The sequence below is a fragment of the Mastigoproctus giganteus genome, chromosome 4 (genome assembly GCF_048544385.1).
Source record: "Mastigoproctus giganteus isolate SK-2022 chromosome 4, ASM4854438v1, whole genome shotgun sequence".
Classification (NCBI taxonomy): Eukaryota; Metazoa; Arthropoda; class Arachnida; order Uropygi; family Thelyphonidae; genus Mastigoproctus; species Mastigoproctus giganteus.
The window spans coordinates 217,762,674-217,781,913 of NC_143578.1; the positions used below are offsets into that span (position 1 = coordinate 217,762,674).

Here is a 19,240-nt window from a genome sequence, read left to right on the forward strand (position 1 = left end):
GTACAGCCTCTGGCACAATGATTCCTTACACCCCTTTCATCTCCAAAGGGTTCAGTTACTGCTCCCCCAAGATCATCCTGCACGTGTGGCTTTTGTGCAGTGGTTTCTCCAAGAAAGTGTTGAAGACTTGAATTTTCCAGCTTATGTTTTGTTCACGGATGAGGCTTATTCAATCAGCACAATGCTCATGTGTGGGCTCACAACAGCCCACACGGTGTGCGCCCCAATGCGGCACAACATCGCTTTGCAATAAATGTGTGGGCAGGTATGGTCAGTGACTGCTTAGTCGGCCCATACCTGTTACCATCCCGCATGAACTCCGCTAAATATCGGATCTTTCTTGAACAAGTTCTACCAGGGTTACTTGACGATGTTCCAGCAAATGGGACACGCAACATTTGGTTTCAACATGACGGGGCGCCTGCCCATTATGGAAGGTGTGTTCGTGACCAGTTGAACAGGTGTTTTGGGCGTCGATGGATTGGCCGTGATGGACCCGTTGCCTGGCCCCTACGCTCACCTGATTTATCAAGCCTTGATTTCTTTCTGTGGGGCCCTCAAATCTATCGTGTATGAATCACCTGTGGAGATGGAAATGGATATCATGGCGAGGCTTGTCTGTGCTGCTTCTACTGTCAAAGAAACTCCAGGTATGTTCGAACCGTGTCCGCCAATCCATGCTGCGTCGGTGTCATGCATGCATCGCGTCTCATGGTGGAACCTTTGAGCATCTGTTGTAACATCATGAAATGCATCCATCTCATACTCCATTGTTAATATTCTGTCAAATAAATGTTTGCCACTAATTACTGTCTTGTGTCATTTCTGCCTCTTGTGCCTCTGCTACTACTTTCTCATGACGTTTCCGGTTATGGGTTCCTATGCGATTCACATTCCTTTAGATGTTACCTACCTCCCATAAACGTTTGTACCAATATTTTTGAGACATCCTGTATTTTAATTTTTTTAGGTAAAATCAAAAATAAAAGAAAAAATTGCTTAATTACACTTTTAGAAAGCTTTTAGCTCCATGATTCATCACTCATACCTAGGTGTACTTGTCTTGGGAAGAGTGGAAGAAGGACTACCAGTTCGAGATCGAGGTAACGAAGAGCAAGGAGTTGAACTAGAACATGGAAGGCTATCCCTCTTGGTTGTCAGCTGACGTAAATGGCTGTTAGCTCGATTAATTGAGTTATATTGATTTAGCTGCATGCTAAAAAAAATATTTAATATGTTCATCAGTTAAAATGAAACATAACCTTACAGCATTATATTGTATATATCTATTTTTATCACTGAATTAACATAAATCATCCCTATGCAACAGAATTATAGATTATACAGTATATGCAATAAAATACAACTTTATATAATTGCATACAGTAAATATAATGATATGTTCTTCAAGAACTCTTGAAGCCATTCTATGTGTTAAACTTTAGTAATAGTACTAAATCTTTACTGGTAGCCCTTTGACACTCCCATAATAGTACCCCTTTCTTAATGCTATATATCATTGTCTTTTCTCACAGTGTGGAAAAGGCCTGAGTTCAAATCCCACTGAGGGGAGTAATTTTTTATTCCCACACTTGGACCAGGAGTCCAAGTCTGTCTATCTTAAGGTAAGTATTGCACAGTTTTTTCATTCAGAAAACAGGCAAATCAAATACAGAACAGAATATACACAAATTACAAACAATATACTGTTTTGTCTTGGCACAAATACTATACAACAACTTAATGTTGTAATGTTAATAATGCTCTACTTTACAAATTCTCATGTAATTTTAATTGTTGCTTCTTGATATTAATATGATTTATTATGAATATTTATCTGTTATAGATCTTTCTGACCTCAGTCATACAGGATAAGTTGTAACTTGTTAACTGTCTTGTAATTTTTTGTAATTTTTTTTATTATATATTATATGAATTACATGATACAAAAAGTTCTCTTTCTATTTCAGTGATTTTGAGTTTAGTATCCAAGCCTAACTCATTTCACTTTTGTTTTGTATCCATGTTGAAAAGCAGAAATTTTTACTTTTGACACAAACTGTATGTTTACTTTACTAAAAACAATGGTAGTTCAAAATGTGTATCTCACTTGCACGAATAACTTTATGTTTGAAAACATTCATACTAGTATACTTATTACACTGATGACCACAGCTGCAGCACAAATTATGCATCTCATGTTTTTGCTTCCATCATATTTCCCACTAAACTGATGGTAGAGCTTCCCTCCCTACTGAAATGACAGCAATCTTGACAGCTAGGTATCACAGCATGATCAGCATACTTAGTAATAACCATACCAAAAAGTATGCTTATACTAACAGTGGTGCAAAAATTAACTTTTTAATATACACTGAGTGATAACTGAATTATGACCACCTACCTAATACTTTGTAGGTCCTCCTTTTGCCCTCAGTACAGCAGCTGACATGGCATTAATTCAATGAGATGGAAACGTTCGGGAGGTATGGCCAACCAAACTGTGTGTAATGCAGTCAGCAATGCAGGTATGGAGGTGATTGGTATATCCAGACACCTGATATGCTTTTCCATAGTGTCTTCAAGTGCTCTATGGGATTGATATCAGGGGAGTTCAGGCCAATTGATATGCTGGAAGTCAGAACTGTGTTCCTCAAACCATTCCTGCACAACAAGTGCCCGATGGCTTGGCGCATTGTCATCTTCAAAGACATCATCACCATTCGGGAAAAAGTGTAACATAGTGAGGTGTACACAGTCAGCAAGCAGTTGACGATAGCGGAGACCAGCGATACGTTGTTCTGCATGCACCAGGAGTCCAAGTTCCTGCCAGTGAAACATGCCCCACATCATACAACAGCTTCCACCAGCCTGCATTTTTGATACCATGCATGATGGATGAAGAGCCTCGTGTTGTTGACACCAAATCCGTACACGACCACCCATGGTGTGGAGTAAATAACATGACTCATCCGACCAGCACACCTTCTTCCAGTCTTCTAACGTCCAACTTGCATGCTCTTTGCACCAGGTGAGTTTTTTACGCCGATGAACCTCGGTTAGGAGAGGATGCCATAGGGGTTGTCTGCTGGTACAGCCCATACGTGCGAGTGTGCGATGCACGGTCATGGCAGATATTGTTCCAGGTTGGCCTATATTGAATTGGGTAGTCAACTCTTCAACAGTGCTGCGCCTGTACGAGTCGTCGGACCCGGCGCTCATCTCTAACATCAACCTTTCGCTGACCTTTGCAGTTTTGCCGTTGGGTCGTTGTTTGACCATTTTGACGCCAGTCCTGGTACACTTTAACTACAGTGGCTCTCGAACACCCCATCAGTTCAACTGTTTGGGAAATCGAGGCACCAGCTCGTCAAGCACCCACAATCTGCCCTTTATCAAAGTCTGATAAATCCTTCCTTTTACTCGGAATTTTACTAACTACTGAATCACTGACACCTATTATGCTACGTAGGTCAACTAACTCCGCACTCTGGTACCTCACATGGTCAACGGGTTACACTCAGTTTTCATAGGAGTGGTCATAATTCGGTGATCACTCAGTGTATGTCAACCATATTTTGTATTAAGAAAAATTTTTAATATGGGAATGCCTATCCCTTTTGAAAAAAATGGGAGCTACTTTTTAAATGAGAATTCTGTAAACAGATATTGTATTAACAAGGTTTTCCTGTATTAAGTTACATAGTAATGAATAATCTTAAACATGGTCATTGGCTATTTACATTTGGCTGACTTGTTCAGATAAATGGCATAGCAACTGGGGCCATGAGGCCTTTTGTGGCAACCACTTACAGCTTGCTACAAACATCTTTTCTAAATGTATTTCATATATATATTATTATAGATCATTTATAACATCATATTCTTAACAGTTCTTCCACTTATCATTTATGACATTACAATTTACCTACTAATCTCATATGACATTACGATTTATCCACTTATCTCATATGTTACAATTTATCCATTTATTATTTATGCTTTAAGTTTAATCAGTCATAATAAGCACTTTCAATTCTATATTTTTGTGATAATAAAACTGTACTTGTATTAGTATTTAGTACTGTTACAGAAAATATACAGTGGATTCCAGTTATTTGGGACACATTGAGAATAGTGCACTTTGGCCCAATTAAGCGGCTGCCCAATTATGCGAAATTTTACATAAATACAGTGAACCCCCACTTTACAATATTTTCACTGTACGATCAAATCACATTATGATGGACTCTCCATAATAACATACCATTCACTATACGATATGTAGTAAGCGACAGTCATTGTGATCATGTTCGTGAATTGAAGTTTAATTCTATTAAACACTGATTCTAATAAGTGAAAATAGGAGAAATATTACCCACAGGCTATAAAAGTAAAGATATATTAAGCACAAATTTACACTTTATTACCTTACCAATTAACAAAATTAAATGATACATGAAAATCAGAAGAATATTTTCCAAGGGTTACCAAAATAAAAATAAATTTACACTTACGTACATAGCTTAATTAATACTATAATGTGAACATACTAACTAATTGATATTTCTGTTCACTGACATTTTTTTTTTTTGGGTTGTAAAATTTAAAACAGTAAAACCGATAAGCAATCAATAACAAAGAACACGGCATGCACAAATTGCAACTAACATGATATGTGCAAGTGAGATACAGAGTAACAAATTTACAAAGCTTAAAAAATAAAAATTAAGAGAAGATTCTGAAAATTTATGTTTTTTATATGATTGAAGGGCAAACACATTTCACCCTAATAAAATAAAACTCCACAGAATTCCAGCTATAGGTATTATTGCAATGCAATAAGGTCAAGTTTACTACCCATTTATAATAGATTGCACTAACAGAAAAGCCCAATACATCGGAAACTGCAAATTGTTTTTATTGTTTTATGATAGTGACCTCCAGAAATGTGCTTTAGAAAAATATCACAAAGGCATTCAAAATTGATTCTTATAACTGAACATATGATAAGATGAAAGTGTAGTGCATTTTAATGATTTGAATTGGTTTTTTTAAATTTGATTCTATAAAGTGGATGATTCTACTAACCAGTGATTATGTTAACTAGTGCATAGTATCAAAGTATAGTATTGCTGCCTAGCATACTTATTTCACTTTACGATGGATGGATGGATTGTCTCCAACCAAACCACTCAGTCCAGTCAGAGAAAATTGGGGGGGGGTAATCTCGATTGGAACATTGTCCCAATTAAGCGAAGAAAACCCTGGCTATTTTCTCGATTAGGTTCTGTTCTTTAAGAATTGTCCCAAATAAATGGCTGCTCCAATTAATCGGTGGCCCAAATAACTGGAATCCACTGTATACCAATATATGTCATCTCTTGTTGGAAACATTTTGAGGAGGCCTTCATCCTGCAGTGGACCAACAGTGACTGAAGATGATGACAATAATGATGTCCTCTCTAGAAGAATACTGGTTTTGGCACTTGTAATCTGGTTGGAGAGGTTAGGGTTTAAATCCCATTACTGACCAGAAAAATTTCTAAATACTTGCTTAACTGGAGCTGAGTTAGTTAATCTCAAGCAGAGAGAATGGGGTTTTTGTCTAGTGTAAATCAGCCCGTTAATATGAACTTGTGCAAACATAATATACATATTCCTAACATATCTGATTTGTGTGATGACTCATAACTAATATCCTATCCCATGCAGGAAGAGGCTGATGATGATGAAATGGGGAACTGAAGAAGGCTAACTAGGAAGAAGATATTAATGTGTAATTATTATTATTATTAATGATATTAATTAATGAAGAAGAAAATATTAACCTGCAATTATTATGATTACGATTATAATTATTAACAATATTAATGAAGATATTAATGTAAGGTTGATTAATTAACCTTAATCCAAATGTAACCCAAGTCTTCATAGCATTCCTTTTGGGATGCAATAATATCAGCTAAACTGATATTTATTATTATTTTACTGTATGCAGTTTATAACACATCATGGCGCATAGTGTTTTTCTTCTGTTGATCGTTAGAATTCACTATCATTATTTGGCACTGAAAATTCCAGAATTTCATGGTAAGCAATATGTCACGTCTCAATAATAAATTTAAAATAATTGAAAATATTACTGCCTTATATGTATTCCTGACATATAAAATAACATTTTATTGGTCTCAGTGCAGATGGAACAGCCTTATGGAAGAGATAAAAAAAAAAAAACTTGTTACAAAAAAATAAGTCAAAATTAATTTGCAATTTCCACATACTACATAAAATTTTTTTTTTTTTTTTTTTTGGTAGTTGTTGGCGCATAGACTTCTGTGGCCATAATGCACCTCACAAGGTTTTTGCAGTACTTTGATCCAAGCCTGAGGCGAGAATCGAACCCGCGACCTTTGGGTTGCCAGGCAGGCACTTTACCCACCCGGCTAGCCCGGTCGGCTACATATTTTGAATGGTGGTAGATATTATTGTAAAATAATAAAAAAGGGAAGGGGAATAGACATACCACACATTTTGTGTGGGTTGTCCCAAGCAGCACAGTAATGACTGTAGTGAGAAATAGCAGGATATTAAAGAGTAAATGTGCTTCACAGGTAGCCCCATACTAGGGAGGACAATGGATATAACACTGTCCTCCCCATACTAGGTAGAAAATGCCTCGGTTCTAATCCTGTCAATGATCCGAGGAACTTTTATAGACTTTTTTCATGACAAAACTTTAGTCAATTTCAGGCAAGGTTTGCAGGGTTTTTTTTCTGGAAACTTGAACTTTAACCACAGAATGCATGAAACATGCAGCCAATATACTAACAGATAAAGCCTCACAGACTTAGTTGCTTTACACTTAAGAAACAATTTTGTTTGTTTGTTTGTTTGTTATTTGGAGCATTAGCAACTAAGGCCATATTGCTCCGGGATATGCAGTGGTCATTCACTGACCTTTCCACATCCTCCGTATTTGGTGGTGACGGGCTCGAACCCCGGTCTAATCAAGAAGCGTGTGCTATGCACTGCTGCTCCTTCCCACCTGGCTACGGAGGTGCCTCTTAAGAAACGAGCACACCCCCTCACATGCTGCATTGTCATTGCCTATGAAGAACAAGAAACTGCTTGAATTTATGTGGGATGCCTTTCTGTATTGGTCACATATATATGTGTGATATAACTTAGAAAAGTCACAATTAAATACCCATGATTATAAATAAATAAACAAATTTCAGTTTATTTCTGGGTCAGCTGAGGCCAACTTTAAAATGTACAGTATATGGATATTGTGTGTTAATTTTGATATATCCTGTATATGTGAAAGTAAAATTTAAATATATATGTAAAACTAAAGAAAGGCAATACCCAGAATCAATATTGCATCCATGTAGCACAGACCTGTAGGACAAAAAAAGATAATGTCACACACATATCAGTAAACTTAAATATTAAAGGAGAATGTATGTGTGTGTGTGTGTGTGTGTGTGTGTGTGTGTGTGTGTGTGTGTGTGTGTGTGTGTGTGTGTGTGTGTGTGCACACATGCACATATATTCATAGTTGAATATAAATTAACTATCATATTTGTATCAGATTAGGCACAGACTATTTGTATTTATGTAAAGAATTTCTTTTCAAATATACAAGGTGCTACCCAAAAGTTAAGCAAATCTATTTAAAAACAAAACTATGTTTAACTTATTTAATATTCTCCTTTGTAGTACTTCCCTTTGGAACTTAATAAAGTCCCATGATTCTGCCATAACACATCTGAAGTTTTTTTTTTTTTCTCATAATACCATCACTATCACTGAAAATTTTAATGAATTTTGAAGACATTTTTTAAATCTTCTTCCTTGTTTCCATAAATCTTGTTTCTATTATTGAAACAAGACGTTCCAATAATGGAAACAAGAAGTGTGTTTCTTAAACCAAGAACTCAGGCAGACAGGGTGGCAAGAACCTCCTGCTAACTTGAAAACCACCTGAACATTTGTGCTTTTGATAAAGCATCATCTCCAAAGCCTATTCATAATGCACTTTTCAAAACTGCCTGCCAAATCTGAAACGAAACGAAACAAAACAATACAAACCCTTTATTCTTTTGAAATGCTCATTTCAAAAAAAATTCCAAAGTATATCTTCACTAAACAACTCTCACAGATGGCTAACTAGTAATGTAGTAGCTTGTCTTATCATGTCATTTATGGCATATGATGAGATAAGCTGCCATGAAAGTATACATTACCAACACCTAGCTGGAAAAAATTGTACAATTATCACTAAATTTTACATGACCATTCTTATAACTTTTGGATAGCATCTTATAAATATATGCATATATATTAAAAAGTACAAACTGCCAAAGCTTAGTTACCTGGGTGTTTGTCTATTTCTCTTCTCCCTATAAAGAAGGTACACTGTGAATCATTAAAATGAAAATTCAAAAAGTAAATATTTAATGAGTGGATATATATTTTTGCCACTACTGAAATCAGGGATAAAAAACCTGCATCAGTTGCTTTCCTAAATGCATACATATAAAAAAAAAACAAAAAAATGATAAACTCTTTTAAGCCAGGACTTTAAAAAATATTCAATAATACTAGGGCAGTTTATACCCCTGTATGTGAAAATAGAATTAAATAATATGGTAAAGGTTATTGACGAAAATATAAAATTTATCTTGTGTAACATTAGCAAAATGATACAAGAAAGCAAAACTTGAGCATCACAGCTTAATAAAAATTCTCATTCTGTATAATTGTAAGCCTTGCATCTCTTGTTAATTGTTTTTATTTATTTAATATGAATATTTGTCTGCTATTTTTCTACATTTACTTCTACACAAGATTTCTGGTTCCATACTATTAGTATACTAATAAAGGCAAATCCAAATCAAGGAAGCACCAGGCTCATGAGACACCTAGTTTCCTCCAGCTACCATAAAACTAATCCTTAAATACACATAACTATTTCTACAAGGTTAGGTAGTAATTTATTCCAAGTTGCTTTTTTTAAAAAAAAATTTTAAAGAGAATTTTTTTATAACCACTTTACAATTTACAACTATCGTACTCTTAATCTGTGCCAAAGAAGTCCTTACATACACGGATGAGCCAAAAAATTATAACCAGCGAGTCGTTATGCAAATCGAAGCAACTGCAGGTGAACTATGCCGCATGCACGGGTTGGGACACAGTATAAAAAAAAAAAGATACTGAGCTCCATTAATCAGTGTTACTCTTGTTCTTCAGATGGGAAAGGCAGCAGACTTAAGCAAGTTTGACAAAGGCCAAATTGTAATGGCCAGATGACTGGGTCAGAGCATATCTGAAATTGCACAGTTGGTGGAGTGCTCGCGGTTAGCCATGGTTAGTACCTACTGAAAGTGGTCCAAGGAGGGGAAACCCACAAACCGCCAGTGAGGTGTTGGATGACCACGGCTCATCAATGCTTGAGGTGAGCGAAGGTTCTCCCGGATGGTACATGATAACAGAAAGGCGACTTTGGCGCAACTCGCCGGTAATTGGAATGCTGGTGACAGGAGTAATGTGTCACAACACACAGTACATCGAACCCTGCTGAAAATGGGGCTGTGTAGCCACAGGCCACTCTGAGTGCCCATGCTAACCATGGTTCACCGGTGACAGTGCCTACAATGGGCACGCGAGCATCGAAACTGGAACTTGAGTGATTGGAAAAAGGTTGTTTGGTCCAATGAATCATGTTTCCTGTTGCACTATGTGGATGAACGGGTACGTGTGTGCATCGTTTACCTGGGGAAAGTGATGGCACCTTGATGCACCGTGGGACAAAAACAAGCCAGTGGCGGCGGTGTCATGCTTTGAGCAATGTTCTGCTGGGATATCTTGAGTCCAGTCATCCATGTAACGGGCACTCTGACGTCTACCATCTACCTAAACATCATTGTTAACCAGGTACACCCTTTCATGGCAATGGTCTTTCCCTCTGGCGGTGCTGTCTTTCAGCAGGATAATGCACCATGCTACACCACCGGATTGTTCGAGACGGGTTCGCGGAACATGAGGAAGACTTCCAGGTATTGCCCTGGCCTCCGAATTCTCCAGACATCAAACCCATCAAATATCTGTGGTTTGTGTTAGAATAGCAACTCCAATATGCGGAATCTGAACCACGGACCTTACAGGAGTTAAAGGATCTGCTAGTTATGTGTTGGTACCAGATACCACAAGACACATTTAGAAATCTTGTAGCATCCATGCCTCACCGGGTATGAGCTGTTTTGGCTGCACATGGAGGACCAACATAATATTAGGTAGGTGGTCATAATGTTTTGGCTCATTGGTGTATGTGTCTCAAGATTTTGGAACTCACAAAACTGAAGTCTGTCAGTCTTAAAATTTATTCATTTTATTGTAGGCATTAGTATTGAAACATTTATTCCTGGCATTAGTATTGAAACAGCTTAGACTTTTATTTGCTTATCATTCACTTTCCAAAAATATCCATTGTAATTACTGAAGCATGTTATACCATCACTAGCCTATTATATGTTGGTTTTGTTATATTCTTTCATATAATTAACTGATGATTATTATCAGCGGACCATTGGGGACGTGGTTCCCCTTCAGAATTTGAAACCTCTAAATTAAACCCTCAAGAAGAAGGCAAGTGTGATGACCTTAACTCACACCAATAACCAGCTGCAGAGTTATATCCCCTGCCGAACTAGTTATATTTTGGAACCTTTCAAAGTCCTTTCAGTGACATCAGCAAGAATCCTTACACTTCCTCTGTTCAAATGTATATCACCTCTCCAAAATAAATTTCCTCTACTAACTGGATTGGGTCACACTGATAAATATCTTCTTCCCATAAACTTAGCAGAGTCCCTCAAATGTAGAGTAATTAAAGGTTCACGTCATAAAATCCCTCTGATCATGCCTGGACATAACCAAAAATGCAATTACATTTTGCCCTAAGTTACAAAATTTTTTCAGCATGATCCTGTTCTTTTCAACTAAGTCCAGTCCTCAGTTCGTGTATATTTAATATCATTAGTACTAACAAGTATGACAAAAAAAAACCCGTTTGTTCTTTTGAAAACTGGCAACTACTTGTAGTTAGTTACATTGTTGACCACTGCAACAGGCAGATATTCTGGTTCTATTTCATCTATCTTTATTACAAAAAATGTTCCTGACTTAATGTAAGGCATGAATAACACTAATTAAACCATGTGAACTGCTTATTATAAAGTGAATTTAATTGTGTACAACAGGTTACAGTTTACTACAGTAAGTTAAAACTACTTAAACAATTGGCACTGTTTTTCGATTTGAAGATTCTGTGATTTCCTGTTATCAGGCCTTACTGAGATATCAATGGAACTAAATTCCTAAATTATCAATGGGACTAAATTGCCATAAATCATAACAAATCCTATGAACGTGCTGATCCTCTATGTAGCACAATGTAAATGCTTCTGGATGATCTCCTGGCTTTGTGATCTCCGTTCTTTTCTTTTACAACACCATCATATACCTGGCAGTCAAAATAACAAGTAACTTGCTTATTTCCTTCCTGATCAAGTCAAAAGCATCAGCATCCTCTGATGCAACTTCCCTGTAATCCACTAGCAAAATTTCAGATGACAAGAACCAATTATTATAATAACTCCAAAGTTCCAAAGATTCTTTATAAATCACCTTGTACTTTTTATTTCCCTGTAGTTTACTACACTTTCATAATTTTTTTAATTTTCAAAATAATATTTATTTTTTGCTGCCCCCTATCCTAGGAAGCAGCAGAAACACATTATGGCACATCATTTTCTTCTGCTTCCAAAATCCTCACCTCAAAAGCACAACTTTCTTATAACGAATCATCCAGAAAATCTGTTATTATTTTCTTGCTATTTACCACATCCACACCAGCACCTCAATAAAGTACTTCTTGTCATATATGGGGTAATAACATCCAAGATTTGTTCAAAAAGTTTGGTGAATGGTTATAATATTTATTTTATTCATTGATAAATGTTTACATTATTAATATTCTTCAATATAATTTCTTTCTGCAACTACATACTTGTTCCATCATGCCTACCATTGATAAAAATGTTTTTTGCAAAGCTTTTTTTTTATGAATGCTTTCAGATAGTCCATCTTGTTTGACTAGATTTCTCGAATTGACTCAAACTGTTTTAGCATTAGCAGTGGCAAATGATGCAAGAAAGCAAGCTTATACAGCATCAGAAAAAAAAAAAAAAAAAAAGATAAATAAATCCATAACACCTCCCATTTCACTTATTCATTCCCTCCAATAGTCAGTCTAGTTCTTCTTTATATTTATTTAAACTATCAACTTCCACAACAGATGGAAGTTTGTTCCAACAATCAACCACCCATTGGCTAAAGGCAAACTTCCACACATCTATTCTGCAACCATCCTACCTCAATTTGAATTGTTTGAATTGTGTCCCATCATGTGTGATGTCTGAACAAGAGGAAAAATCCATCATCATTGAGCTTGCTCAATCCATTCAATGCCTTAAACATCTCAATCAGATCACCTCACAGGTGCCTAGTCTCCAGATGCTGCAATTTGCAGAACTGAAACCTTTCTTTCTAAGAAAACCCCTTTGTTCTGCTCACTGATCTCATTGCCCTTCTCTGTATGCCTTCCAGCAGCTCCACATCCTTCCTAAAATGAGGTCTCCATTTGGTAATTTTTCAAGTTATTTGTGGCAGGCAGTAGCATAGGAATGGTTGGCATTGGGGGCAGTTGTAAAGGGCACCAGTATCAGAAGAGTGCCACTGACAGGCAACATCAGTTCTGTGCTGAGCTATTTTGACACCTGTGGCTAGCTGACGAAATGGTGCCCCTAGATGACATCGCATTAGGATGAGAGCAGAGGGTGGGGTGAAAATCAATTTCTGCCAAATGGCATGTTTTCAGAGGGCGATTCAAGCCTGCGTGCAATCCTAAAATCTGAATACTACTGCATGGCAGCATAGATCTATTGGCCGTCCAGAATGTAACTTTGAAAGGACCAATCAGATGACCGAATGAGCGTATGTGCGAATGCATAGCAGTTTGCAATGCACACATTGTATACATTCTACAATACTGAATAAGTTAGAAGTTATAATAATACGTGTACAGTGTTTTTTGTGCTTGCTATATAAACAGTTCGTATCTGTTTTAACACTCAAATATGTATATGTTCAGGAACATTTTCTTCACACTGAAGTCCTCAATGAAGTTTCAAAAGCTGCCAACATTTCACGTTTACATTTAATATCTTCGTTGCCCCTCATTTTCTTCCTCTTGTCATCGATACTGTCACTAGTTCTTTATAATCAGATTTACAATGTTATAAAATACAGTTCTACACAAAACGATCTTAACTATGAACTTCAATATCTTACAACAAAATTCATATCTAGGAGGTACTCCACTCAATTAATTCAACAAACCATTTTCACCATCCAAAATAATATTAACAATCCACCCAAACACACCTCTAATAGTAATTTACATATTATCCTACATTACCATAGTAATTTTTGCAATCAGTTCCGCCGTATATTCAAAGGTACTGACATCACCCTCACATTCTCAACTTATAATAAACTTGGCTCATTATTTAATTCATACAAAGACACACAAAAATACATCAGCGATATGAACAATATTATTTACCTAATAAAATGTCAACCTAACTACAACGCATGTTACATTGGTAGCACAACTTCAAAATATGGTTCTATTAAAACATCAAACACATGCGCGTACTACCACTACAATAGTTTTAGGACAGGTAAAACCAACACAGAACAAGCATCGCATGTTCAATCTCACCCCCTTAGTAGACTCAGCCATTCCCATTATCAAATTAAAATCCAGTTTTAAAATTTTCCAATATGAAGCCCTAGTCATAGAATGGTTCCGCCGCCATTCCAATCTCCAAGTATTAAATACCAAACTACCTTATAACATTGCACTGGCTTGGAATCTCATGCACCTGAGATTTCCACATGTAACCAGGAGCATCACGGGAACTTAGCTTTCTTAAATACATGCGTTAACTCTCAACCCATCATTGCCAACTGAAGACGTGGATAACGAAAGTCACTTGTTATGGCTATTGGCCTCCAGTATTAACCATTTATTTTCAACTTTAATGTTGACAACCAAGAATGAAGATGTGCACTTCTACTTCCTTGTGCATATTTTAACTACTGTTTTTAAAACCCCAACTTACTTACTCCCAATTTAAATTAAAAATTATCATCCACCCTATTCAAACATTAATTGCATATTATAAAAAAAGGTGAGTACCATAATAAATTAAGCTATGTTATCATAATCATATTGTGTCACTAGTTCTTAAATTTGAAATTTTTTTTTTCTTGAAACTGTCCAAATTGTTGGAGTCACTCAAATATTCAACTGCTGTGACCATGTAAACAGAAATAGAAACTTACGGCAAAGTGTGGATGATTCACTTCCACAAAACAACAGATGACCACTTGTCAGGTAATGGAAAACCACTCTCTTCTAAATCTCTAACAGGATGCTTACAGTAGATGGTTGACCAGAGCCTATTGTCCGGATATGGAATACATCTTGATCTGCGCACTGGCCATGAAAGTAGACCAGCTTGGTCTACTTCATCTCTGCCATAGATGAAGTAAACACTGGCAGTGAGCTAGATGATCTTGTAATAATTGAGAGTAAAGTGGAGGAGAAATTGTTGAAGAAAAATACAAGAAAGGCACCTGGGGTGGATGGGATCTATCCAGTTATATTAAAGGAGGCAGCAAAGGAAGTAAGCAATCCATTAGCCATAATTATGAGAGCTTCCTTGGACTCATGGGAGGTACCCACAGACTGGAGATGTGCAAATATAACCAAAATTCACAAAGGAGGATCAAAGGCTGACACAAGTAATTATAGACCTGTGAGTTTAACTTCTGTTCCAGGAAAATTAATGGAAGCACTGGTTAAAGGAGCACTGCAGAATCATCTTGACAAGAATTCAGTTATAGCTCAGACAGAGCATGGTTTTGTTAAGGGAAGGTCTTGCCTGACCAATTTGACTCGATACTATGATGTAATCACAAAAGAATTGGATGCAGGGAATAACTTTGATATTATATATTTGGATCTTAGAAAGGCTTTTGATACTGTTGCACGTGGAAGACTGCTGCAAAAATTGGAGCAGTGTGGCATTGGTGGCAAATTGTTGCTATGGATAAAGGGATGGTTGAGTGGCAGAAGACAGAGAGTGGTAATTAATGGACACTGCTCATCGTGGACTAATGTTATTAGTGGAGTCCCTCAGGAGTCAGTGTTGGGTCCATTGTTGTTTTCTGTATTTATAAATAATATTGATGATGGTATATCAAGCTTAATTCCCCAGTTTGCAGACGATACAAAGGTTGGCAGGGTTGTTAAGGACGCTACTGACACTATGCTGCTTCAACAGGATCTGGAAAGGTTGAGCAGATGGGCTGAGAGTGGCAAATGAAGTTTAACATTGACAAATGTAAAGTACTACATATGGAAACAGCAACCCCAGAGCAACGTATCAACTCTGTGGTACTACACTGACAGTGGTAGAGAATGAAAAGGACCTGGGGGTAATTGTGCAGGCAGATATGAAGTTCTCTGAGTAGTGCAGATGGGCTGCAAGAGTAGCTCATGGTGTCTTATCAATGATATACAGGAATTTTTCTAGCAGGGATAGGGAGGTGATTATTCCCTTGTATAAGGCAATGGTCAGGCCGCACCTTGAGTACTGTATACAGGTCTGGAGGCCTCATTTCAAGAACGATGTGGAGCTGCTGGAACGAGTACAGAGAAGGGCAACAAGGTTAGTGAACAGAATGAAGGGTTGCTCTTACGAAGAAAGGCTTAAATTTTGCGAATTACAGTGTATGGAGACTAGGCACTGGCGAGGTGATCTGATAGAGGTGTACAAAGCCTTGAATGGTTTGAGCATGCTCACTGCTGATGGAATACTGCCTCTTGCTCAGAATAATCACCTGAGAGAGCATAAATTCAAATTGAGGAAAGACAGATGTAGGATAGAAGTGCGGAAATTTGCCTTTAGCCAGCGGGTAGTTGGTTGGTGGAACAGACTTCCATCCCTTGTTGTGGAAGTTGATAGCCTAAATAAATTCAAGGCTCAGCTGGACAGGTATTTCGAACGAACGGAGGGGTGAAGTGGAAGGGTTTTTTTTTTTTTTTTTTGGCTGATGCTGCATAAGCTTGCTTTCTTGCATCATATGCCTCTACTAATGCTAACACTAAACAACAGATGACCACTTGTCAGGTCACAGAAAACCACTCTCTTCTAAATCTCTAACAGGATGCTTACAGTAGATGGTTGACCAGAGCCTATTGTCCGGATATGGAATACATCTTGATCTGTGCACTGGCCATGAAAGTAGACCAGCCTGGTCTACTTTCATTTGACCAGTAGTTGACCAGCTTGACTTCGCGGTATGTGGGACAGGTAATTGGATAGGTTTTACGGGTATCACTAAATTGCAGATGGTAATCTCTTTAGTTTTTAATTCATGCTTAGCAACGCCACTATTGTCTAATTGCTTGCAGGCCATAGGTGCAAACAGTGTATATCTACTTAAATCTCTCATAATGCATTTGTTATATGAAAAATTTGCTTCGTTCTACGGAAACTATTTTAAATGTAATTACCAATGGGAATTCAAAAAAATTCGCTAAAAAGAAGTTCATTAAACAGAGGTCTGACTGTACTTATTATTGAAGAAGTTTGTTTATGCATGGGTACTGCACAAACATCATTTCTACTACCAAGGTACTGCAACAACAGGGTTCCTGGCTGCCCACAAATCAGAAGCCAATAAGCTTCGAAACGGTGTCATCTTGGTGATGGTATCTGCCTAAAATAAGTAACATTAGTCTTCTCCATTGGTGAAGCATACTTATTCAAAGCAGTGCAATACCCTTGGTAACTCATTGTGAAGGTATTCACAATATCAAATATAATTAAAAGATGCATTCAAACTATCTTGGTAGTCGAAATGATGTATGTGCAGTACCCATTCATAAATAAACTTCTTCATACTCTTAGGCATTTAGCCAAAAAGTATTTATGCTTATTTTTTATTATGATTTTACCAATTATCGAAAAAGGTGTGTAGTCACGAATTTGCCAAGAGGCACCAAAAACCTAGCTACTTCTCTGGTGGCAGGCTGCATTTCTCAACAATTTTAAAACTTCTCATTAGTAGGTTACATTAACAAAAACATCATCCCACTGTCAAAAAATGCAGTCAGTGTGGCATTCACATGTAATTTTGACTGCCACACTTTATTTTCAACCTTGATGATGATAATTGGTTTTCCATTAAGAGCTTAAAACCTTGGTCTCTGGATCATATCTATACACTAAAAAATGCTAAGGTCCTAGAGTGACCAGATTAACACAAGCTTCATTCCTTTTTCTAGTCCCTATACATTCCATACAACAACATAATGTTATCTTCCATGTCAAACTATAATTAATTAGCAACAATCACTGCTACAGTAAAACAGGATATAGCAACAATTACACAGGCTTCATATTATTACTGTAAGTCATATGCAAATAATGATCCTACTGCATAAGCTGTTCTCATGTGTGAAATACATAAAAATAACAGCATTTCATACCAATTTCTCTCCACAACACGATCTGTTTATTATATCCTTTTTAGGTGTGCAGCTTCAGTTTTATATAAGTTTGTTGCTTCATGTGCTGAGAAACTTTAAAGAGACTATTATCACTTGATCACTTAAGCACTCATTGTTAAGAGTATCAATTTATCATTCTCTATAAATAATTATATTCATTACTCAATTCCAATGGAAGTTAAATATTGAACATTAAATAAAGCTGTACTTTTGGTTAGTGGTTTCCTCTTTCTTGGGCTAAGAAAGAATTACAGCACAGAATTACAGCCTTAATTATCTAAGGTATAAAACAATGAGGGTATCTCAAATGGCCAAATTAACAAGGATTGTTTTTAGTATTTTCTGCTTTGGTATATCAAAAGACATACCCAAAAGTCAGAAAGTTAACAGATATTTCATTGAAATTTACATTTATAAACAAAAATCACACTCTCCCATACATTTACATTCTTTAATATTCAAACAAGCCAAAAAGTCAGAAACTTCATGAACAGGAAGAAAATACATGTAATTACAACATCAATAAATAAAAACCATATGCACTCATATTTAAATTTTCAAATGTTATTATTTTTAAATCATATACCTAAAGATTACAAAAGTAAGTTCATACAAATTCTTTTTCTACCTAGATAACAGACTCAGATAATCAAACCCGTACTTTATTTTATTATCTAAAGTAGTACTTTTCTCTTCATAAATAATTCCGGCTACGATCCTAATGTTCAGAACTTCAAGCACACTGCTGTTTGCCATATCCTTCACCAAAGTAACTATACAAATACGGGTTTTCAAAATGACACCAATAATTATACTGCACAAGTGCTATTCAGTTCGCAAAATTTCATAAAATAGCTTAAAGAGATTTTTGAAAGCAAGAAAATACAGCATTTTAATTTATTACTAATACAACTGACTATATGAATTCATGTACCTCTTATAAACCTTAAATTATTTTAGCTTAAATGGAAATTCAGTGGTAAACTTACTTTTTTCATATATTTAAAAGTACCATAATTAATCACAGAAATAAATACTTACAGTCTCTCTCTGTTACAGCACATTGCACAAGTAAGAGCAGTAAGCAATATAACAACAATAATTGCAGGTATGACAATGGAGACAATAAAATCTAGAAGAAAGTCTCTTCTCGGTAAACTAATAGTCTGAGGTTTAAAATCATCACTGGTCAAGGATATGGAAGAATAAAAAGGATCCAATACACTGTAAGTAGATTTTCCATCTTTCTGTTCAGGAATCTGAAAAATTTTTATCATAAATATTTATTTTTGCAATTAATTAATCTATACAGGTATAAAATCATGAAAAATTAAAGGGGGGGATAAAAATCTAGAAAATCATAAAATTATTATGTTTTAATCGATTTTAATAGATAATTTTTATAAAATAATAAAATTAATCTATACAGGTATAAAATCATGACAATTATCAATGGTCACATTGTAAGATATAAAATCTTACAAGGAAATGGTATATAAAGATAACAGATCGTTGTTCCCA

The 19,240-nt window shown here is 36.2% G+C and overlaps 1 protein-coding gene across 3 annotated transcripts in view; it reads right to left on the minus strand.

Moving 5' to 3' along the window:
* Nucleotides 1-19,240, minus strand: part of Scgalpha (sarcoglycan alpha) — a 91,134-nt gene that overhangs the window by 28,675 nt on the left and 43,219 nt on the right. Inside the window, exons 8-10 of one of the 3 annotated variants that reach the window (XM_090372045.1) lie at nucleotides 18,761-18,978; nucleotides 8,382-8,408; nucleotides 1,049-1,216 (exon numbers count right to left, since the gene is read on the minus strand). In XM_090372045.1, the coding sequence (XP_090228171.1) occupies nucleotides 1,049-1,216; nucleotides 8,382-8,408; nucleotides 18,761-18,978 (413 nt within the window). Of the gene's footprint in view, nucleotides 1-1,007; nucleotides 1,217-8,381; nucleotides 8,409-18,760; nucleotides 18,979-19,240 lie in introns of all 3 variants that reach the window. The other 2 variants (XM_090372047.1, XM_090372046.1) reach the window with 2 other exon arrangements.